Genomic DNA, 16,317 nt, shown 5'->3' with positions numbered 1-16,317 from the left:
AAGAGGGGAGACCGAGGCCCGGGGGTTGGGGGGAGAAAGAGGGGAGAGGGGAGACCTAGGCGCGGCCTGCTGCCCCGGCTCAGGTGAAGGATATCCCCCAGCACCAGGCTGCCCCTGCCGCTGGTACAGACGCTGATGGCCGAGTCCCCGGGGCTGCGAAACTCGGCGGCGGCCGCCTCCCCGCGCTCCATCAGTGGCTCCTTGTCGAAGAAAACGAACCGTCTCCATTGCAGGAAGGCAGCCATCTTGCTTAGTCACGTGCTGTAACACGTGACCTCCGGGTCATGTGACGCTTATGGGAAACCGCGACGTCACGTGGTCAGCCTTTGGCTAGAACCAGGCCATTCAGCCCTACTTCGCCATTCAATAGGTTCATTGGGCAGGCTCCACCACCCGGTCACCCCAAAGTCGAAGAAAATAAAATAACTCAATGGTGAGTTGGCAAATTAGATACAGAATTGTCTTAGTCATTGAAGATAGAGAGTAGTTGTGGAGGATTGTCTTTCTGATGGGAGATCCGTAACTAGTGGTGTTCCACAAGGATCAGTGCTGGAACCTCTGTTGTTTGTAATATATATACGTAGATGATTTGGATGAAAATGTTGGTATCTGATAAGGTAAGTTTACAGGTGACGCAAAAATTGGTGGAGTTGTGGATAGTAAGAAAGGTTGTCCAAACATACAGAAGGGCATAGATCACTTGGAAAGTTGGACAGAGAAACGGCAGGTTGAGCTTAATCCAAACACGTATGAAGTAATGCATCTTAGGAGGTCAAATACAAGAGGAAAGTATACTGCAAATGGCCAGACGCTTAGGAGCATTGATATATGCAAGGATATTGAAGTATAAGGTATGGCTGCTTTTGCTAACGCTGTTGGGGAGGGTTTAAACTAATGTGGCAGGGGGATGGGAACCAAATGAGGAGGTTAGTGGACAGTAAGGAGGTAGTAACTAAAGCCGGTAAGGAACTAGGTAATGAAGTCAGTGTGACTAAGGGGAAGAGGAGGCAGAGAGCAGATGATGAACGCAAAGGGACGGGTGGTCTGAGGTGCATTTGTTTTAATGCGAGAAGTGTAGTAGGTAAGGCAGATGAACTTAGGGCTTGGATTAGTACCTGGGAGTATGTTGTTATTGCTATTACTGAGACTTGGTTGAGGGAAGGGCAAGATTGGCAACTAAATATCCCAGGATATAGATGCTTCAGGCAGGATAGAGAGTGAGGTAAAAGGGGTGGAGGAGTTGCATTACTGGTCAAAGAGGATATCACAGCTGTGCTGAAGGAGGGCACTATGGAGGACTCAAGCAGTGAGGCAATATGGGCAGAGCTCAGAAATGGGAAGGGTGCGGTAACAATGTTGGGGCTGTACTACAGGCCTCCCAACAGCGAGCGTGAGATAGAGGTAGAAATATGTAGACAGATTATGGAAAGATGTAGGAGCAACAGGGTGGTGGTGATGGGAGATTTTAATTTTCCCAACATGGACTGAGATTCACTTAGTGTTAGGGGTTTAGATGGAGCAGAATTTGTAAGGGGCATCCAGGAAGGTTTTCTAGAGCAGTATGTAAATAGTCCAACTCGGGAAGGGGCCATACTGGACCTGGTGTTGGGGAATGAGCCCGGCCAGGTGGTTGAAGTTTCAGTAGGGGATTACTTTGGAAATAGTGATCACAATACCGTAAGTTTGAGAGTACTGATGGATAAAGACGAGAGTAGTCCTAAAGAAAGAGTGCTGAATTGGGGGAAGGCCAACTATAGCAAAATTCAGCAGGAGCTGGGGAATGTGGATTGGGAGCAGCTGTTTGAGGGTAAATCCACATTTGATATGTGGGAGGCTTTTAAAGAGAGGTTGATTAGAGTGCAGGACAGACATGTCCCTGTGAAAATGAGGGATAGAAAGGGCAAGATTAGGGAACCGTGGATGACAGGTGAAATTGTGAGACTAGCAAAGAGGATAAAGGAAGCATACATAAGGTCTAGGCGACTGAAAACAGAGGAAGCTTTGGAAGAATATCGGGAAAGTAGGACCAATCTGAAACGAGGAATTAAGAGGGCTAAAAGGGGTCATGAAATATCTTTAGCAAACAGGGTTAAGGAAAATCCCAAAGCCTTTTATTCATACACAAGGAGCAAGAGGGTAACTAGAGAAAGGGTTGGCCCACTCAAGGACAAAGGAGGGAAGTTCTGCGAGGAGTCAGAGAAAATGAGCGAGATTCTTATTGAGTACTTTGCGTCGGTATTCACTGAGGAGAGGGACGTGACGGACGTTGAGGTTAGGGATAGATATTGGATTACTCTAGGTCAAGTCGGCATAAGGAGGGGGGACTTGTTGGGTATTCTAAAAGGCATTAGGGTGGACAAGTCCCCAGGTCCAGATGGGATCTATCCCAGGTTACGGAGGGAAGCGAGAGAGGAAATAGCTGGGGCCTTAACAGATATCTTTGCAGCATCCTTGAGCACGGGTGAGGTCCTGGAGGACTGGAGAATTGCTAATGTTGTCCCCTTGTTTAAGAAGGGTAGCAACGATAATCCAAGTAATTATAGACCGGTGAGCCTGACGTCAGCGGTGGGGAAGCTGCTGGAGAAGATACCGAGGGATAGGATCTATTTACATTGGGAAGAAAATGGGCTGATTAGCAATAGGCAGCATGGTTTTGTGCAGGGAAGGTCATGTCTTACCAACTTGATAGAATTCTTTGAGGAAGTGACAAAGTTGATTGATGAGGGAAGGGCTGTAGATGTCATATACATGGACTTCACTAAGGCGTTTGATAAGGTTCCCCATGTCAGGCTGATGGAGAAAGTGAAGTCGCATGGGGTCCAGGGTGTACTAGCTAGAGAACTGGCTGGGCAACAGGGGACAGAGAGTTGTAGTGGAAGGGAGTTTCTCAAAATGGAGAACTGTGACCAGTGGTGTTCCACAGGGATCCGTGTTGGGACCACTGTTGTTTGTGATATACATAAATGATCTGGAGGAAGGTATAGATGGTCTGATTAGCAAGTTTGCAGATGATACTAAGATGGTGGAGTAGCAGATAGTGAAGGGGACTGTCAGAGAATGCAGCAGAATATAGATAGATTGGAGAGTTGGGCAGAGAAATGGCCGATGGAGTTCAATCCAGGCAAATGCAAGGTGATGCATTTTGGAAGATCCGATTCAAGAGCGAACTATATGGTAAATGGAAAAGCCCTGGGGAAAATTGATGTACAGAGAGATCTGGGTGTTCAGGTCCATTGTACCCTGAAGGTGGCAACGCAGGTCGATAGAGTGGTCAAGGCAGCATACGGCATGCTTTCATTCATCGGACGGGGCATTGAGTACAAGAGTTGGCAGGTCATGTTACAGTTGTATAGGACTTTGGTTCAACCACATTTGGAATACTGCGTACAGTTCTGGTCGTCACATTACCAAAAGGATGTGGATGCTTTGGAGAGGGTGCAGAGGAGGGTCACCAGGATGTTGCCTGGTATGGAGGGCGCTAGCTATGAAGAGAGGTTGAGTAGATTAGGATTGTTTACATTAGAAAGACGGAGATTGAGGGGGGACCCGATTGAGGTCTACAAAATCATGAGAGGTATAGACAGGGTGGATAGCAAGAAGCTTTTTCCCAGAGTGGGGGACTCAATTACAAGGTGAGAGGGGAAAAGTTTAAGGGAGATATGCGTGGAAAGTTCTTTACGCAGAGGGTGGTGGGTGCCTGGAACGCGTTGCCAGCGGAGGGCATGATAGCGTCATTTAAGATGTATCTAGACAGATACATGAATGGGCAGGGAGCAGAGAGATAGGAAAATAGGAGACAGGTTTAGACAGAGGATCTGGATCAGCGCAGGCTTGGAGGGCCGAAGGGCCTGTTCCTGTGCTGTAATTTTTTTTGTTCTTTGTATAAGTCCATAGCTCCCTGAAAATGGCAATACAAGCTGATAAGGTGGTAAAGAAGAGGTATATGTTTGCTTTCATTGGTCAAGGCATTGAGTATAAAAGGTGCAGTTATGTTGCAACTGTGTTAAACTTTAGTTCAGCCACTTTTGGAGTATTCTGGTTGCCGCAACTATAGGAAGGATGTAGGGGCTTTGGAGAAGACGCTAAAGAGATTTATCATGATGTTGCCTGGATTGGAGTATATTAGCTGTAAGGAGAGGTAGGACAAACGTGAATCGTTTTCATTAGAGAATCAAAGGCTGAGGAGCAACCTGATTATAAAAGTTTATAAAATTATGAGAGGTATGGATAGGCTGTCTCTTTCCCAGGGCGGAAATGTTAAATACAAGGCGACATAGGTTTACGGTGACGGGGAAAGTTTAAAGATGGTGTGCAAGGAAAGTTTTTTTTTTGAAAGAGGGTATTAGGTGCCTGGAACGCACTGACAGGGGAAGTGGTAAATGCAGATATGATTGCAACATTCAAGAGGCATTTAGACCGACACATGAATAAGCGGGGAATAGATAGATATGGATCCCATGCAGGAAGATGTGATCAGTTCAGAATAGTATTCTGGTCAGCTCAGACGTGTAGTCAAAAGGCCTGTTTCTGTTTGTACTCTTCTGTTTTCCATCACAAGTTTGGAGTACTGTTGGAGGACCCTTGCTGAGTCAATGCAGTACATCTTGTAGGTGGTACACACTGTGCATTGGTGGTGAAGGGAGTGAATGCGGAACTTGATGAATTGTGTGCTGATGAATTGGGCTGTTTTGTTCTGAATGGCGTTGAGCTCTTTGAGTGATGTGAAAGCTTTTCTCAAATCCAACCAAGTGAACAGTATTCTATCACAATCCTGACTAATGTCCTGTAGATGGCAGACAGACTTTGGCTATACAGGTGATGAAATACTGCAAAACTCCTAGCCTCTGACCTGCTCGAGTACAGTCTTTTAAAAAAAAAAGGTAAAATTGACATTGTCCTGTCAGGACCATTGGGCTGCTCTCCATTAGGCAGAGGTGGCTGGTGGTGGTTTAAGCAGAGGGTCACCACACTCAGGTGAGGGGAAGAGGTTGAAAAGGAGAGTCCTTCATGGCAATCTCGGCCAGTGCAGGAAATGAACCCACACCATGTTGGCATCCCTCTGCACCATTATTTACATGGCTAGTCAAGTTGAGGTTTAGTCAATGGCAACCTTCAGGATGCGACAGTGGGAAATTCAGCAACAGCAAATCCAAAGAACATAAAGGGGAAAAGACGGAATTCCTGGTTCTTGGAAATGGTCATCACCTGTCACTTATCAGCTGAAGCTTAGATGTTGTCTAGGTTTTGTTGCATATGGATTAAGACTGCTTTAATCTTAGGTTATTGTAGTTAGTACAGAATATTCATCAAAACATAGGTAATAGGAGGAGTAGGCTATTTGGCCCTTTGAGCCTGCTCTGCCATTCATTCTGATCATGGCTGACTACCTAACTCAGTATCCTGTACCCAATTTTACCCCATATCCTTTGCTCCCAAGTGCTGTTTCCAATTCCTTGAAATCAAAATGGTTTGGGCTTGACTGATTCCTGTGGAAGTGATTTCCACACACACCACTCTCTAGGTGAAGACACTTTTTCTCATCAATCCTAAAAGGTTTACCCTGTTCTTAGACTGTGACCCCTAGTTCTGGACCCCCTCACCCTTGGAAACATCCCTCTGGCATCTACCTGGTCTACTCCTCTTAGAATATTTAGATTTCTATGAGATTCCCCTCCTTCTTCTGATCTGCAGCAAATATAATTGTAATGATTTAACCTCTCCTCATATCAGTTCTGCCATTCCAGGAATCAGTTTGGTAAACCTTCGCTGCACTCCCTCCAAACCAAGAATATTCTCCCTCAGACAAGGAGACCATAAACTGCAAACAATACTCCAGGTGTGGTCTCACCAAGGCCCTGTACAGTTGCAGCAAGACATCCTTGCTCCTGTACTTGAATCTTCTCACTATGAAAACCAATATACCATTTGGTTTCTCTACCACCTACTACATCTGCATGCATTTGCCTACTCACTCAGCCTGTCCAAATCACGGACAATTGTGGCAATCATCAGCAGAATATTACCCATAGGCAACATATTGCAAGCTATATTTTATATTTAAGAGAGTTCTGCCTAACTTGAGAGCTTGCAGACAGGAAGGGTAGTTGTGATATACCAGTAGCATCTTGAGCTGATTCACAGATAAGCATCAGATTGTAGCTTGCTGTAACTACAAGCACCAGATGTTGCACAGGGTTTCCTTTTAACTAGAGCTTCGAGTGCAATAATCAAATTGCAGCTTCAAGCTATTGAAAGTTCATTCGAACAAGGTGGCTCAAACCAGACTGAAGTTGTAAAATTCAATTGCTCAGGGCTGTTAATGTCAAGCTGATTGCACATTCAAATGTCCAAAACCCTAAACACTAGAATTGTCATCTTAACCCTCTTCCTGTAATCCCCTCCTCCTTCACAACATCTTAAAACCTACCTTTCTGACAGTTGGTGAATTCTCCTTCTCACTGTAGGAACTGAGAGAACTTCACGTCACTGTTGTGAAATACTTTGGATGTTTTATTAAATGAAAACGAGCTCTAATTGCAGGATGTGGATGATATAAGCCACAGACCAAGTGTAACAGGTCTCTACGCTCTCACTAGCTGATAGGAAAGGCCCAGGCAGATCCAAAGCTGTATAGCACATGAAATTTTGCATCATTCATGACATTCAGCCTGCCAGTTCCCTACATGAGCAAGACATCCAGTTCTACTTTCCTTTCTTTCAACATTAACTCTGCAAACTCTCTCTCCAAGTGAATACAGGAATGCTGATTGAGTTCACAACCACTCTCCAAGACTGTCTTTAAATGTTAACACAGTCTCAATAACTGCACTAACTAGTTTAGAAAAGTTTTGCATTTAAATAGTGCTGCTTGTAACTTTACTGGACAAAGTACAGTTACAGTTGATGTGTCAGACACCTTCTGTGGTTCAGTTCTTGAAATGTGGAATAAATAAATGAAGGAAACTGTTTATAATGAGCCTCGAATTCAACACATCCAAACATGTAATAGCCTCAATGTTACCCAGTCCTTAAAACCGGCTCTTAGCTGATTTTTTTCAAAATGCAATCACCTGTTCATTTACCAAACCCAAAGATCTATGCAGACTGGTGAAGCAAGAGTTGTGTAGGCAACATTTGAAACATACCAATAAAATAAGTTAAAAAAATTAATTTGAATTTTATTAATAGGACAACTTCTGCATTAGACTGGAGCCCTTTAGGTGGCACATTACTGCAAGCTTAGTATGAGTTTACATAAGTGATCAGAATAAACCCTCCTTCCCCAGAGAGATTTCCTGGTATGAAGAGTCCCCAAAGTCACAACTTCAAGAGAAAAGAGCAGCTGACCATGGTGTTGCCTGTTGCCTCACCTTCCCTGGCAAAGCCAGTCTGAAAAGCAACAAGAGTCTCATTCTTTACCTGGCTCAACATTAACTGTTTTTATATTCAGAAAATACTTTACGTAAAGCAGCAATATAGCCATCCTGCTGTACTTGTGATCAAAAGTTGGGATATACTCCTGAACAGGAATTTAAAAACAGAGTCCTCGATGTAGGTGAGGGTGTTTGATGGTTTAACAGAGAACAATGAGATCCAACGTTAACTATTTTGGATGGATTAAGTAGATGAGCCATCCCTACATGTGCCTTGTTCTCAGTCTCCTGGTCAAACATATTTCCCCAGACAGTTGAGATGTGTTCACTTACACAGTAACAATGAAAAGTATTGAAGGAAGAGCCTGTCATTAGGTGGTGCTGTGTGAAAGTTAACGCTGGGTTGTAAAGATTACTCACTGCCAGGTGTTAGTGGAGGAATTCATCGTCCTTAATGAGAAAAGGTACTGTTCATCCTTCCCCATTTTAGTAAGAAGTTTCAAACAAAAAAAAAATCGCAATCCAAGACAAAAGGTACATCAAATGCATAGTGGGGAATTCAACGAGGTTCTTGTTGTAACACTGAAGCAAATTTAAAAAACAGCTTATGTTTTAGAAAGAACTAATAAGTTTTACTAAAAATTCCCAACTGACTGACAACTCCACACACAAGACACAAGGTAACAGCAGGCTAACCAGCAGACACACTCAAGCTGCCTTTCCCAGCATGGTCTCCGTGTGGGTTTAGGAAGAGGAGTTACACATCCGATCCCCAAAAGGTTTGACAGCTCTTTGTGAGGAGGGAAGGATGAACACTGTTAGAAAGTGAAGGTGTAAGGTCTGATAGCAGTCTCACTTACATAATACATCAGCTAAGCTTAGCTAGAAACAGAAGGCTCAGGACACAGTCAGCTACTGACAAATTCAGAAAAATATATCAACATTTTATTGGACAGAGGGAACAACAGAGCAGATAAACAAAACTGATAGGGACACAGTGGAGCCTTGGTGAGTTTGGCTGCTTTATTTTGAGGGATTGTAAGTGCAGAAAAAGCCCCTAATCCACACCACACGGTGCACATTCTCAACATTAGACAAAGACGATTAACCAAATGCACAGACAGAAACCTGGTCCCTCTTCACATCAACTCCCAACATTCATTCATACCTGTCAACATCTCCTTTGGCTGCTAGATCAAACTCATTATTAGATGAGAAATTTATTTCTTTGAAATTTACTTTTTAAATTAGATATTCAAAAAAAAACTACCTCCAACAGCAGGGGGAACCCCACTCAATAACAGAACGACAATACAAACATTCATTTACTGAAGCTTCAGTACAGGACAGTCCAAAACACAAAGAATAATTTGTGCGACTCACTAAATGGGTCTTGGGTAAAATGCAGAGACCCATATGTTGATATCAGTTGTTGGAAAAAAAATTCCCCTAAAATTAAACTGGAAATCAGGCTCCACTTTCACTTTGTTCAGCAAACCATATGCAGTTTTAAGAAAACCGATCATGCTTGAAGATCGATTGCAAGTTCAGCAGTTGGCCTCAGAGTATATACTCAAACAAAATAGACCAAAACAAAAATACAGCAGAAGCAGGAACTTTATGCACTGCTGCCTGCTGGTAATGGCTAGTGACTGGCATGAGGCAGGAGTACAATTGGGAGCAAAATAACTTAAAGAACAAACCTCTTTGTAGTGACGTTTAATATCAAATGGATGGTAAGTGGTTAATTTGACAAGAGACAGCCAGCTTTGACATTACACTTCTAGCAGTCCCTCTGGAGCAGCAACTTCTCAGTATCACTGAGCTAGTGAGCACCTGCAGGGTGCCACGGTCTGAATTCAGTTCAAGAAACAAAACTGAAGTGTCCAATAACTAGGATAATAATTCAAAGGCCAGTGTATTACCTATGGTGCAGCAGTTAGACTGGAGAACATCACACAGGGTTTGACAATAAACCATGAAGGTTTAAGCAATGTTAAAAATCACTGTGCCATATAATATGTTTGAACACACACTCACCTGTGATTCCCTGCCGACAACTGGGGTCTGATACCCATTTTCTAACTGCCCTAAGCACAACACAGCTGCAGTCTGCACCAGTGGTTCATTCTGCATTTTTAAGCAATCCTTTAAAATAAAGTTACTAAAGATAGAAGCTCCAATGATTGAAACACTGGACTGATTTTGAGCCTGACTGCAACGTACAATAGGAACTGGAGTTAAAAACAGGGGGCTTGTGGGAAACATTTAGGACAGGATGCAAAGTCAAAGTCATGACGAACCCCCTTCCCACCAAGGATGCAGTGGAGAGTTAAAAGTAAATTCCTGCAGGTGCCCATCACCACTCAGGATTAATTCAGTCATTTCAACCTGTCCACACTGCAAGTATTTTCACAGAAACTAGTGCTGCATTATACTTGCGGATTCCAAAATGGGGGCTTCAGTGAGGATTCCTGGCCCCTACATTTCATGAAACAACTGCTAATCCCAACTGGTGAAGGGGCATGCCTGTAGCAGCCTGGGACATTCAAGGCTACAAAAATCAGATCCGTTTATAGGAGGCAGGAAAACAGAAGGACTTTGCTCAGGTGCCTGTACACGTTCTGCGCATGTAGTGGGTGGTTGTATGAAGACAGGGGTGTAGTACACTCTGTAATGAGGTGACATGCCCCTGCATTAACATTTCACAGACACACGCTTATGTTTCTGTTGACTTATTATTAAAGCCAAGTATCGAGCTCTAGGGCTGTTAAAATTTTGATTTAATAGATGCAACTTACCTAAGCAGACACTAAAGCAAAATGAACAAACTTCAATTCAGTGCAATAAGTTCATTCATAACCATTCATTAACTAAAAAAACCCACAACAGTCGAAGGGAGAAGACACACAAGGAACAAAAATACTTGGCTTCCAATAACTTGAAGCTGCTAAATCCCTTTGAACGTCAACCTCTTGCTGCAAACACTGCCTCCTGCTGTTCACAATGTAGTTTAAACTTGAACTGTACTTGGTTTTACAAGTAGAATTATCCAACAAAGTCTGTCACAGGAAAATCCAGTTGTTTAAAAAAATGAAATGTACACCTCTACTCTCAATCACACATCGTCGTTCTGTTAAATTATGGCAGACTGGTCCATTACATAAAAAGTAATGTAATATAAATAGAACCGGTGCAGCAGTCAGGAGCAGTTACAATTCATCTGGAGGGTGTTTGTCTGAGTCGTTTTCCGCTGTTCCTTCAGCTGTACCTGAAAGAAAAAAAAATCAAACACATACTCATGCAAGGAGCAATGTAACAAAAGTGCAGAAATTTGCTGCAATAATATTGGGGATGAGGGATGTGAAGACACTGGAGAATCTGGGGCTCTATGTAGTACACAGAAGGTTAAGGATGGATTTCAGAGGAGTTTTAAAATGATGAGTAGTTTTGATGAAATAAGGGGAAGATGTTTTTCCAGATGGAAGAGACACAGATTTAACATCAGTGAAAGAAGAATCAGATGAATGGTGAAATTGATTTTGAAACAATGAACTGTTTTGATTTGGACTGCACAGCCTGGAAAGGGAGATTCAAGAAATACCAGATGGGGAGAACCTACAGGGTTGTGGGGAAAGAGCAAAGGTATATAAGTAACTGGATAGTTCTTTAAAGAGCCAGCATAGACACAATGGTTCAAATGACCTCCTTGAGTACTTTACAATTCTAGGATTAAGTTACTTCAAAAGAAAACAGACAATGAAAACTTTCCTTCCATTCCATGAGAAGTTTATGGTCAAGACTGAGCATAGCTTTGATTTCCAAATTCTGTGCTTAAGACACAAGCCAATTATCACATTTGTTCTTCTTAATCTCTCCCAGTGACGAAGTTTAGGAAGCCTAGATTTGTAAACACTCAAACATTCAACCCAATCCTCACCTTTATTGGACTCTAATACATCTGCTTCAGGTATCTCAAACTCATCATTCTCAATGGTGGTCTTATCTTTGTTGACTGTAGGTGGAGCATCTCCAGGTTTCACCTCCTCCACATGCTCTATCAGAAAGAAATATTCACATCAGTGACTTATCACTTCAATACCAGGATGAGAACTACATGAAACAAAGTTTAAATCAAATGGTTAAATTTTACATTCCCTCCTTCCCTGGCTTCCACTAGGGAGACAATCCCCAAAGGTACTGACTCTGACTCAGTTCCTGAAAAAGTGTTGACTTTCTCTGGGGGACAGGTGCTGAAGGTGCTGACTGGGGGACACAGAGTTCCAGTGCTTTTTGAAATAATGGTGACATGGATTCAAACATGTCCTCTCCTTGAGGGTATACACTCATACAATTCATGAAGAAATGATCACGGTTTAACCAGTAAATCCGACTACAGACATTACAAATTCATCAGCTATATCCTTGGTAACCACGTTAACTACAACACTTTGCAAAAACCTTACCTGTCCCTTCCCCTGTCTCTTTTGCGGGTGGTATAACATTCTCACTATCAGCAGCTGTTGTGTTCTGATCCTCTGTTGTTGTATTTTTCACGTCTTGTGTCGTGTTCTTCTCTTTCCGGGGCTTGGGTTTGGCAAATTTCGCTTTGTTTAGTAAATATTTTACTTCTCGGTCTAGGAGAGCAAGCTTCGCCTCAATGTCCTTGGCAAGGAGGATGGGTTTCTCAGTAGATGGCAGCTTATTCTGCTCTTTCACAGTCTCATTTTTCCATGTCTGAAAAAAAACAGGTTAAATAGAAATTAACTACAGAATATTCCTGGGCCTCATACCCAGGCCTTGGGCATTCCTGGGTATTGCTGTTTTACTGCCCATCTCTCCACTGCTCTTACTGATATCTCACACTGGGATATAGTTTCAAATACACTGCATTCTGTGTTACCATTTGCTGGGATACAGTTATAGATAATGGACAGCTCCTCACTCTGCTGCTTGTTCTTCTTGCATGAGCGGACAACACGTAATAACAAGCAACTCAGTCATGTGACAGCAAAGACAACTGAACGTGAGGAAGGAATCAAAAAGTAGGCTGACGTTAATTCTTGCTCAGCCCCAGTATCACTGTCGTTTACCTCTGCCACCCTGAGAGATCAAGGATTAATTCAGTCACACTATGGACAGTGAATTTACATACACAGCTGTGGGTACCACACAGATCTCCAAAACATGTCTTTAGGATGTGTAGCTTCCCACTCCATTCAATATTCTCATCAGATGATTTCACACAAATTAACCTCTCCATATAAGCAGCAGGAGCAGATTACACGGTTCTTCAAGTCTGTTCCACCATCAATAAGACCACAGGTGAGAGGAGGAAAAATTTCTTCAGTCAAAAGACTTGAATCTTTGGAATTCTATACTTCAGGAACCACAAACATTAACTGAGGAAATGTACCAATAGCTCAGTCTTAAAACACTGATTTCTTACTCAGATTCTGACCTCTTAATTTAAACCCTCCAATCTGAGAAAATAAGCTTCCAGAGAGTCAAACCAGGCAAAGAACTTATGCATAAATGATCAGGACTGAACCACTTCACTCCTGTAACCTGCTCCAGCATTTAATGAGATCATGATTGAATATTTCAATACCACAATCGAATCAATGACTTTGTCTCCATTGCTCTCGAGAGAAGAGCATTTCACAAACTAACTATGAGAAACATTCTCCACAGGACCGACAGGCTAGTGGCCTTCTAATTTCTGTGTTCACCACAGCCGCAAATGGGACACACCCTATTTGTAAAAGGTCTCTTACTTCTAGTCTCTCCTACAAGGGGAAAAATTCTTTCAGCACCGATCCTGACAAGTCCCTTATGGATTATATATGTGCTAACAGACCACCTCTCATTCTTCCAAATCCCAATGGGTACAGGCCTAATGTGTCCATTCGTTCCTCGTAAATGAACACACCCCCACCATGTATCAGTCATACGAATGTTCTCTGAGCTGCTTCTATTGCAATTTTGTCCTTTCTCAAATGAGGTGGCCAAAACCTTATCAGAATTCTGCAGGAAGCCCTTTGAAAGGTTAGATTCAGACTCCAAAGCTGCAACAATCCTTAGACTCTGCAGTGACATCACTGGAAATAAAACATTAGGAATCGAAATAACACCCCATGTGCCGTGCCTAAAATCATTGCTTCCAAGCCCTCCTGAAGGGTGATAAGTGATTCCAACCAGTTTACAGCTTTGTTCTCAGCAAAGACTGGATTCTTTCAGACTTACAGTTGTCTCAGTGATGACCTTTTCCAGTGTGTTTAACTCCACTTCTGTGAAAATCTGATCAGCTTCCGGAATGAGTCGAGCACCCCTGAAGTCACAAATGTAACAGACAGTAAGAATCTGGGAGAGAAGCTTCATTATCACCCTGCTCCTGACTGTTTGCATAGGCAAGCACACTCACTTCAAACCTAAACATTTTAGATCATAGACAGCATTCAGGGAGTAGCTGAATAGAAATGTCCCTGTTCAACTTGCAGTCTGTGCCGAGTGAGTCCATCTAAGTTAGTTCCACTGGGGTGGTGATAAATAAACTAGGGATCGCATTCACCTCCTGGTGGCCCCTGCTGAGTATGTGGACTTAAAGTTAAAACTAAATTGGATGCATTAACTGCCACCTATCCCATCCCCATAATAATGGAGTAGGTCACTGATAATTTGGAGGCAGGTTTGGAGAGCTCCAGAGCCCACGGAACTGATCCCTCACCAATCGCTGCGCTGTTGTCCATTGAACCATCCACTTATAAAACAGCAGTGAAAAGACTGATCATACCTCCAGGCAGAAGCTGCTTGCCTTCACCAGGGTACTTACTTGAGGAAGATGGTAGAGTGATTGAGCATGCTATCCAGTGCAGCAAGGCGATCTGGCCACTTCCTTCTCTCTTCTACTTTGAAGAAGAGTTCTTTGCACATCTTCCGTAGCTCAGAGAGCTTCGCTTTTAGTTCCTAAACATATACAATCCACATCACTTACAACTCAAACTGAATGATCCCAGTGTTTGGCTTCTACAGCAAGGCTCTGTATATACTGGCAATCCTAAATTACACTCAAGGTCCCAGAGTCCAGTCTCAGCAATATTACCTCTGTCAGACTAAACAAAACGCTAAGCAACTCACTTCTTGGCACGAATTTTATATAAAACTTGGGCTGAAATTGCAGACTCACATTTAACCGACTGCTTGTTTCATGCATTCATGTAGAAGTTTTCAACATTGTCTGTTCCCAGACTTGTCGGCCCCAGATCAGAATAAAAATAGCAGCCGAATAAAACAAGCTCAAACCTGCGTGCTGGCAGCATAACCATCCTCATCCAGCCAGTTTGAGACCTCGCTGAGTTTAGTAGAGATTTGGTCACGTTCATCTTGTGTTGAAACTGCTTGATACTCATCCTGGTATAGCTTGTCCTGGGGAACAGCAATAAGTATGAACAACGTCAGGTTTAGGAAGTAAATCCAGACAGGGAATAACCCGAGCCATAAATAAACGGAAGAGCCTCCTGATATTTACCCTCTACAGAGAGGGTACCTGGCCTCTGCTCAAAAGGTCAGAACCAGCTCAGAAATCTCCTGCCCAGTGACACAGAAAGACAACATAGCAGTCCATTAACTGGCTGGGTCAGTCCCAGTTTTCCCCAAATCCCAAAAGGTTAGCAAGCCCAAGCAATTAGATTTCTTTTCAACCAAAAGATTAAAACAGAAGCATCTTGCATAACTAAAGGATGTCCCAAAGCACTTGACAGCCAATGAAGTATTTACTGAAGTGCAACCAGTGAAATGATGTAGAAAACGTAGCAGTTATTTAACACACAAACTCATTTAAATAGCAATGGGAAAAAGAGCAAATAATTTGAGATGGACAAATATTAGCCACAGCACTGAGGAATAATGGAAATAATGTTACAGGATCTTTACATCCCTCCCTCTGATGGGGCAGACAGAGACTTAGCTCAATGGCTCACTTGAGAGAGACTCTCTCCAATAGTGCTGCACCCCCTCAGTTCCACTCTGGAACAGCAAGCCTAGATTTTTGTGCTCAACACTCTGAATGAAACTTGAACACAATATTCTGACTGAGGTGAATGTGAGCAGCATAGCTGCAAGATAACATGACCTCAGTGATAGGAGTGTTATGCTTCATGCTTAGATAGAGAAACCTAAAGCAACAAACAGCCTTTAATGACTATTATGGAGAGGCACCACCCAATATAAAAATTTAAGCAAAACTACAGTTGCCACACTGACAACTGGGATGTGGTGTTTACTGCAGCTGGATCTGGTCAGTTCTATCAATCTCGTGATTATTCACACGTCTAAGTAACTGGATGACAGAATTCTAACTGCTACCCTCACACAACAGTGACCGTGGAATTCCAGTCAACACAACTGTTTGATAACATAGTCCCAATTTTATTTTCCAGTAAGGCTTTTAATTATAAATCCTCTTCCCATATTACCACAGATCATCAGTTATTTAGAACTATACATATAGAACATGGCATCAATACATCTGTGACCACTCCATCCTTAATTCTTAACCAGATTGTCTTTGAAGATTGCTGACAGCTACACTCTGCAGACAAGTCTCAAACATGCATTAAAAACTCCTTTAGAAAGGAGAAAGTATACGGTTTAGCAATGGATAAACCTACGATCTACCCCTTTACAATTTCAGACAGAACCCCCCACCTACCTGTAGACTGAGGAAAAGATTCTTTAAGAAAGGGTGGGAAAACAAGTTCTCTTTTAAAGGGTGAGATGCAGCACTGATGTTTACTGGATCGCTATAAAACCTTCAGGAAAGCACATGCCTTTGCAGTGGTCACTGCACATTACCAAGGCTGGCCGCATTATAAGGCTGGGACTACAAGTGCACCAAGCTCTTGTGAGAAGGCACTAGGTCTATACCAAGAGAGGCCAACACATC

At 42.8% G+C, this 16,317-nt stretch overlaps 2 protein-coding genes across 4 annotated transcripts in view; both read right to left on the bottom strand.

Annotated features, from left to right (window-relative positions):
* The window catches only part of vps11 (VPS11 core subunit of CORVET and HOPS complexes), a 25,479-nt gene extending 25,199 nt beyond the window's left edge, over positions 1-280 (bottom strand). Inside the window, exon 1 of the mRNA XM_020522620.2 lies at positions 95-280. Coding sequence (XP_020378209.1) covers positions 95-245 — 151 coding nt within the window. The 5' untranslated portion in view covers positions 246-280. The remainder of the gene's footprint in view (positions 1-94) is intronic.
* Positions 281-8,296: 8,016 nt separating this feature from the next.
* The window catches only part of hyou1 (hypoxia up-regulated 1), a 37,157-nt gene continuing 29,136 nt past the window's right edge, over positions 8,297-16,317 (bottom strand). For all 3 annotated transcript variants that reach the window (XM_048615319.1, XM_048615318.1, XM_048615320.1), the window contains exons 20-25: positions 14,676-14,798; positions 14,206-14,339; positions 13,620-13,704; positions 11,840-12,110; positions 11,314-11,430; positions 8,297-10,644 (exon numbers count right to left, since the gene is read on the bottom strand). In XM_048615319.1, coding sequence (XP_048471276.1) covers positions 10,586-10,644; positions 11,314-11,430; positions 11,840-12,110; positions 13,620-13,704; positions 14,206-14,339; positions 14,676-14,798 — 789 coding nt within the window. In that variant the 3' untranslated portion in view covers positions 8,297-10,585. The remainder of the gene's footprint in view (positions 10,645-11,313; positions 11,431-11,839; positions 12,111-13,619; positions 13,705-14,205; positions 14,340-14,675; positions 14,799-16,317) is intronic.

Source organism: Rhincodon typus, chromosome 32 (assembly GCF_021869965.1).
Source record: "Rhincodon typus isolate 14 chromosome 32, sRhiTyp1.1, whole genome shotgun sequence".
NCBI classification, from domain to species: Eukaryota; Metazoa; Chordata; class Chondrichthyes; order Orectolobiformes; family Rhincodontidae; genus Rhincodon; species Rhincodon typus.
This window is presented reverse-complemented; position numbering and strand designations above follow the sequence as displayed.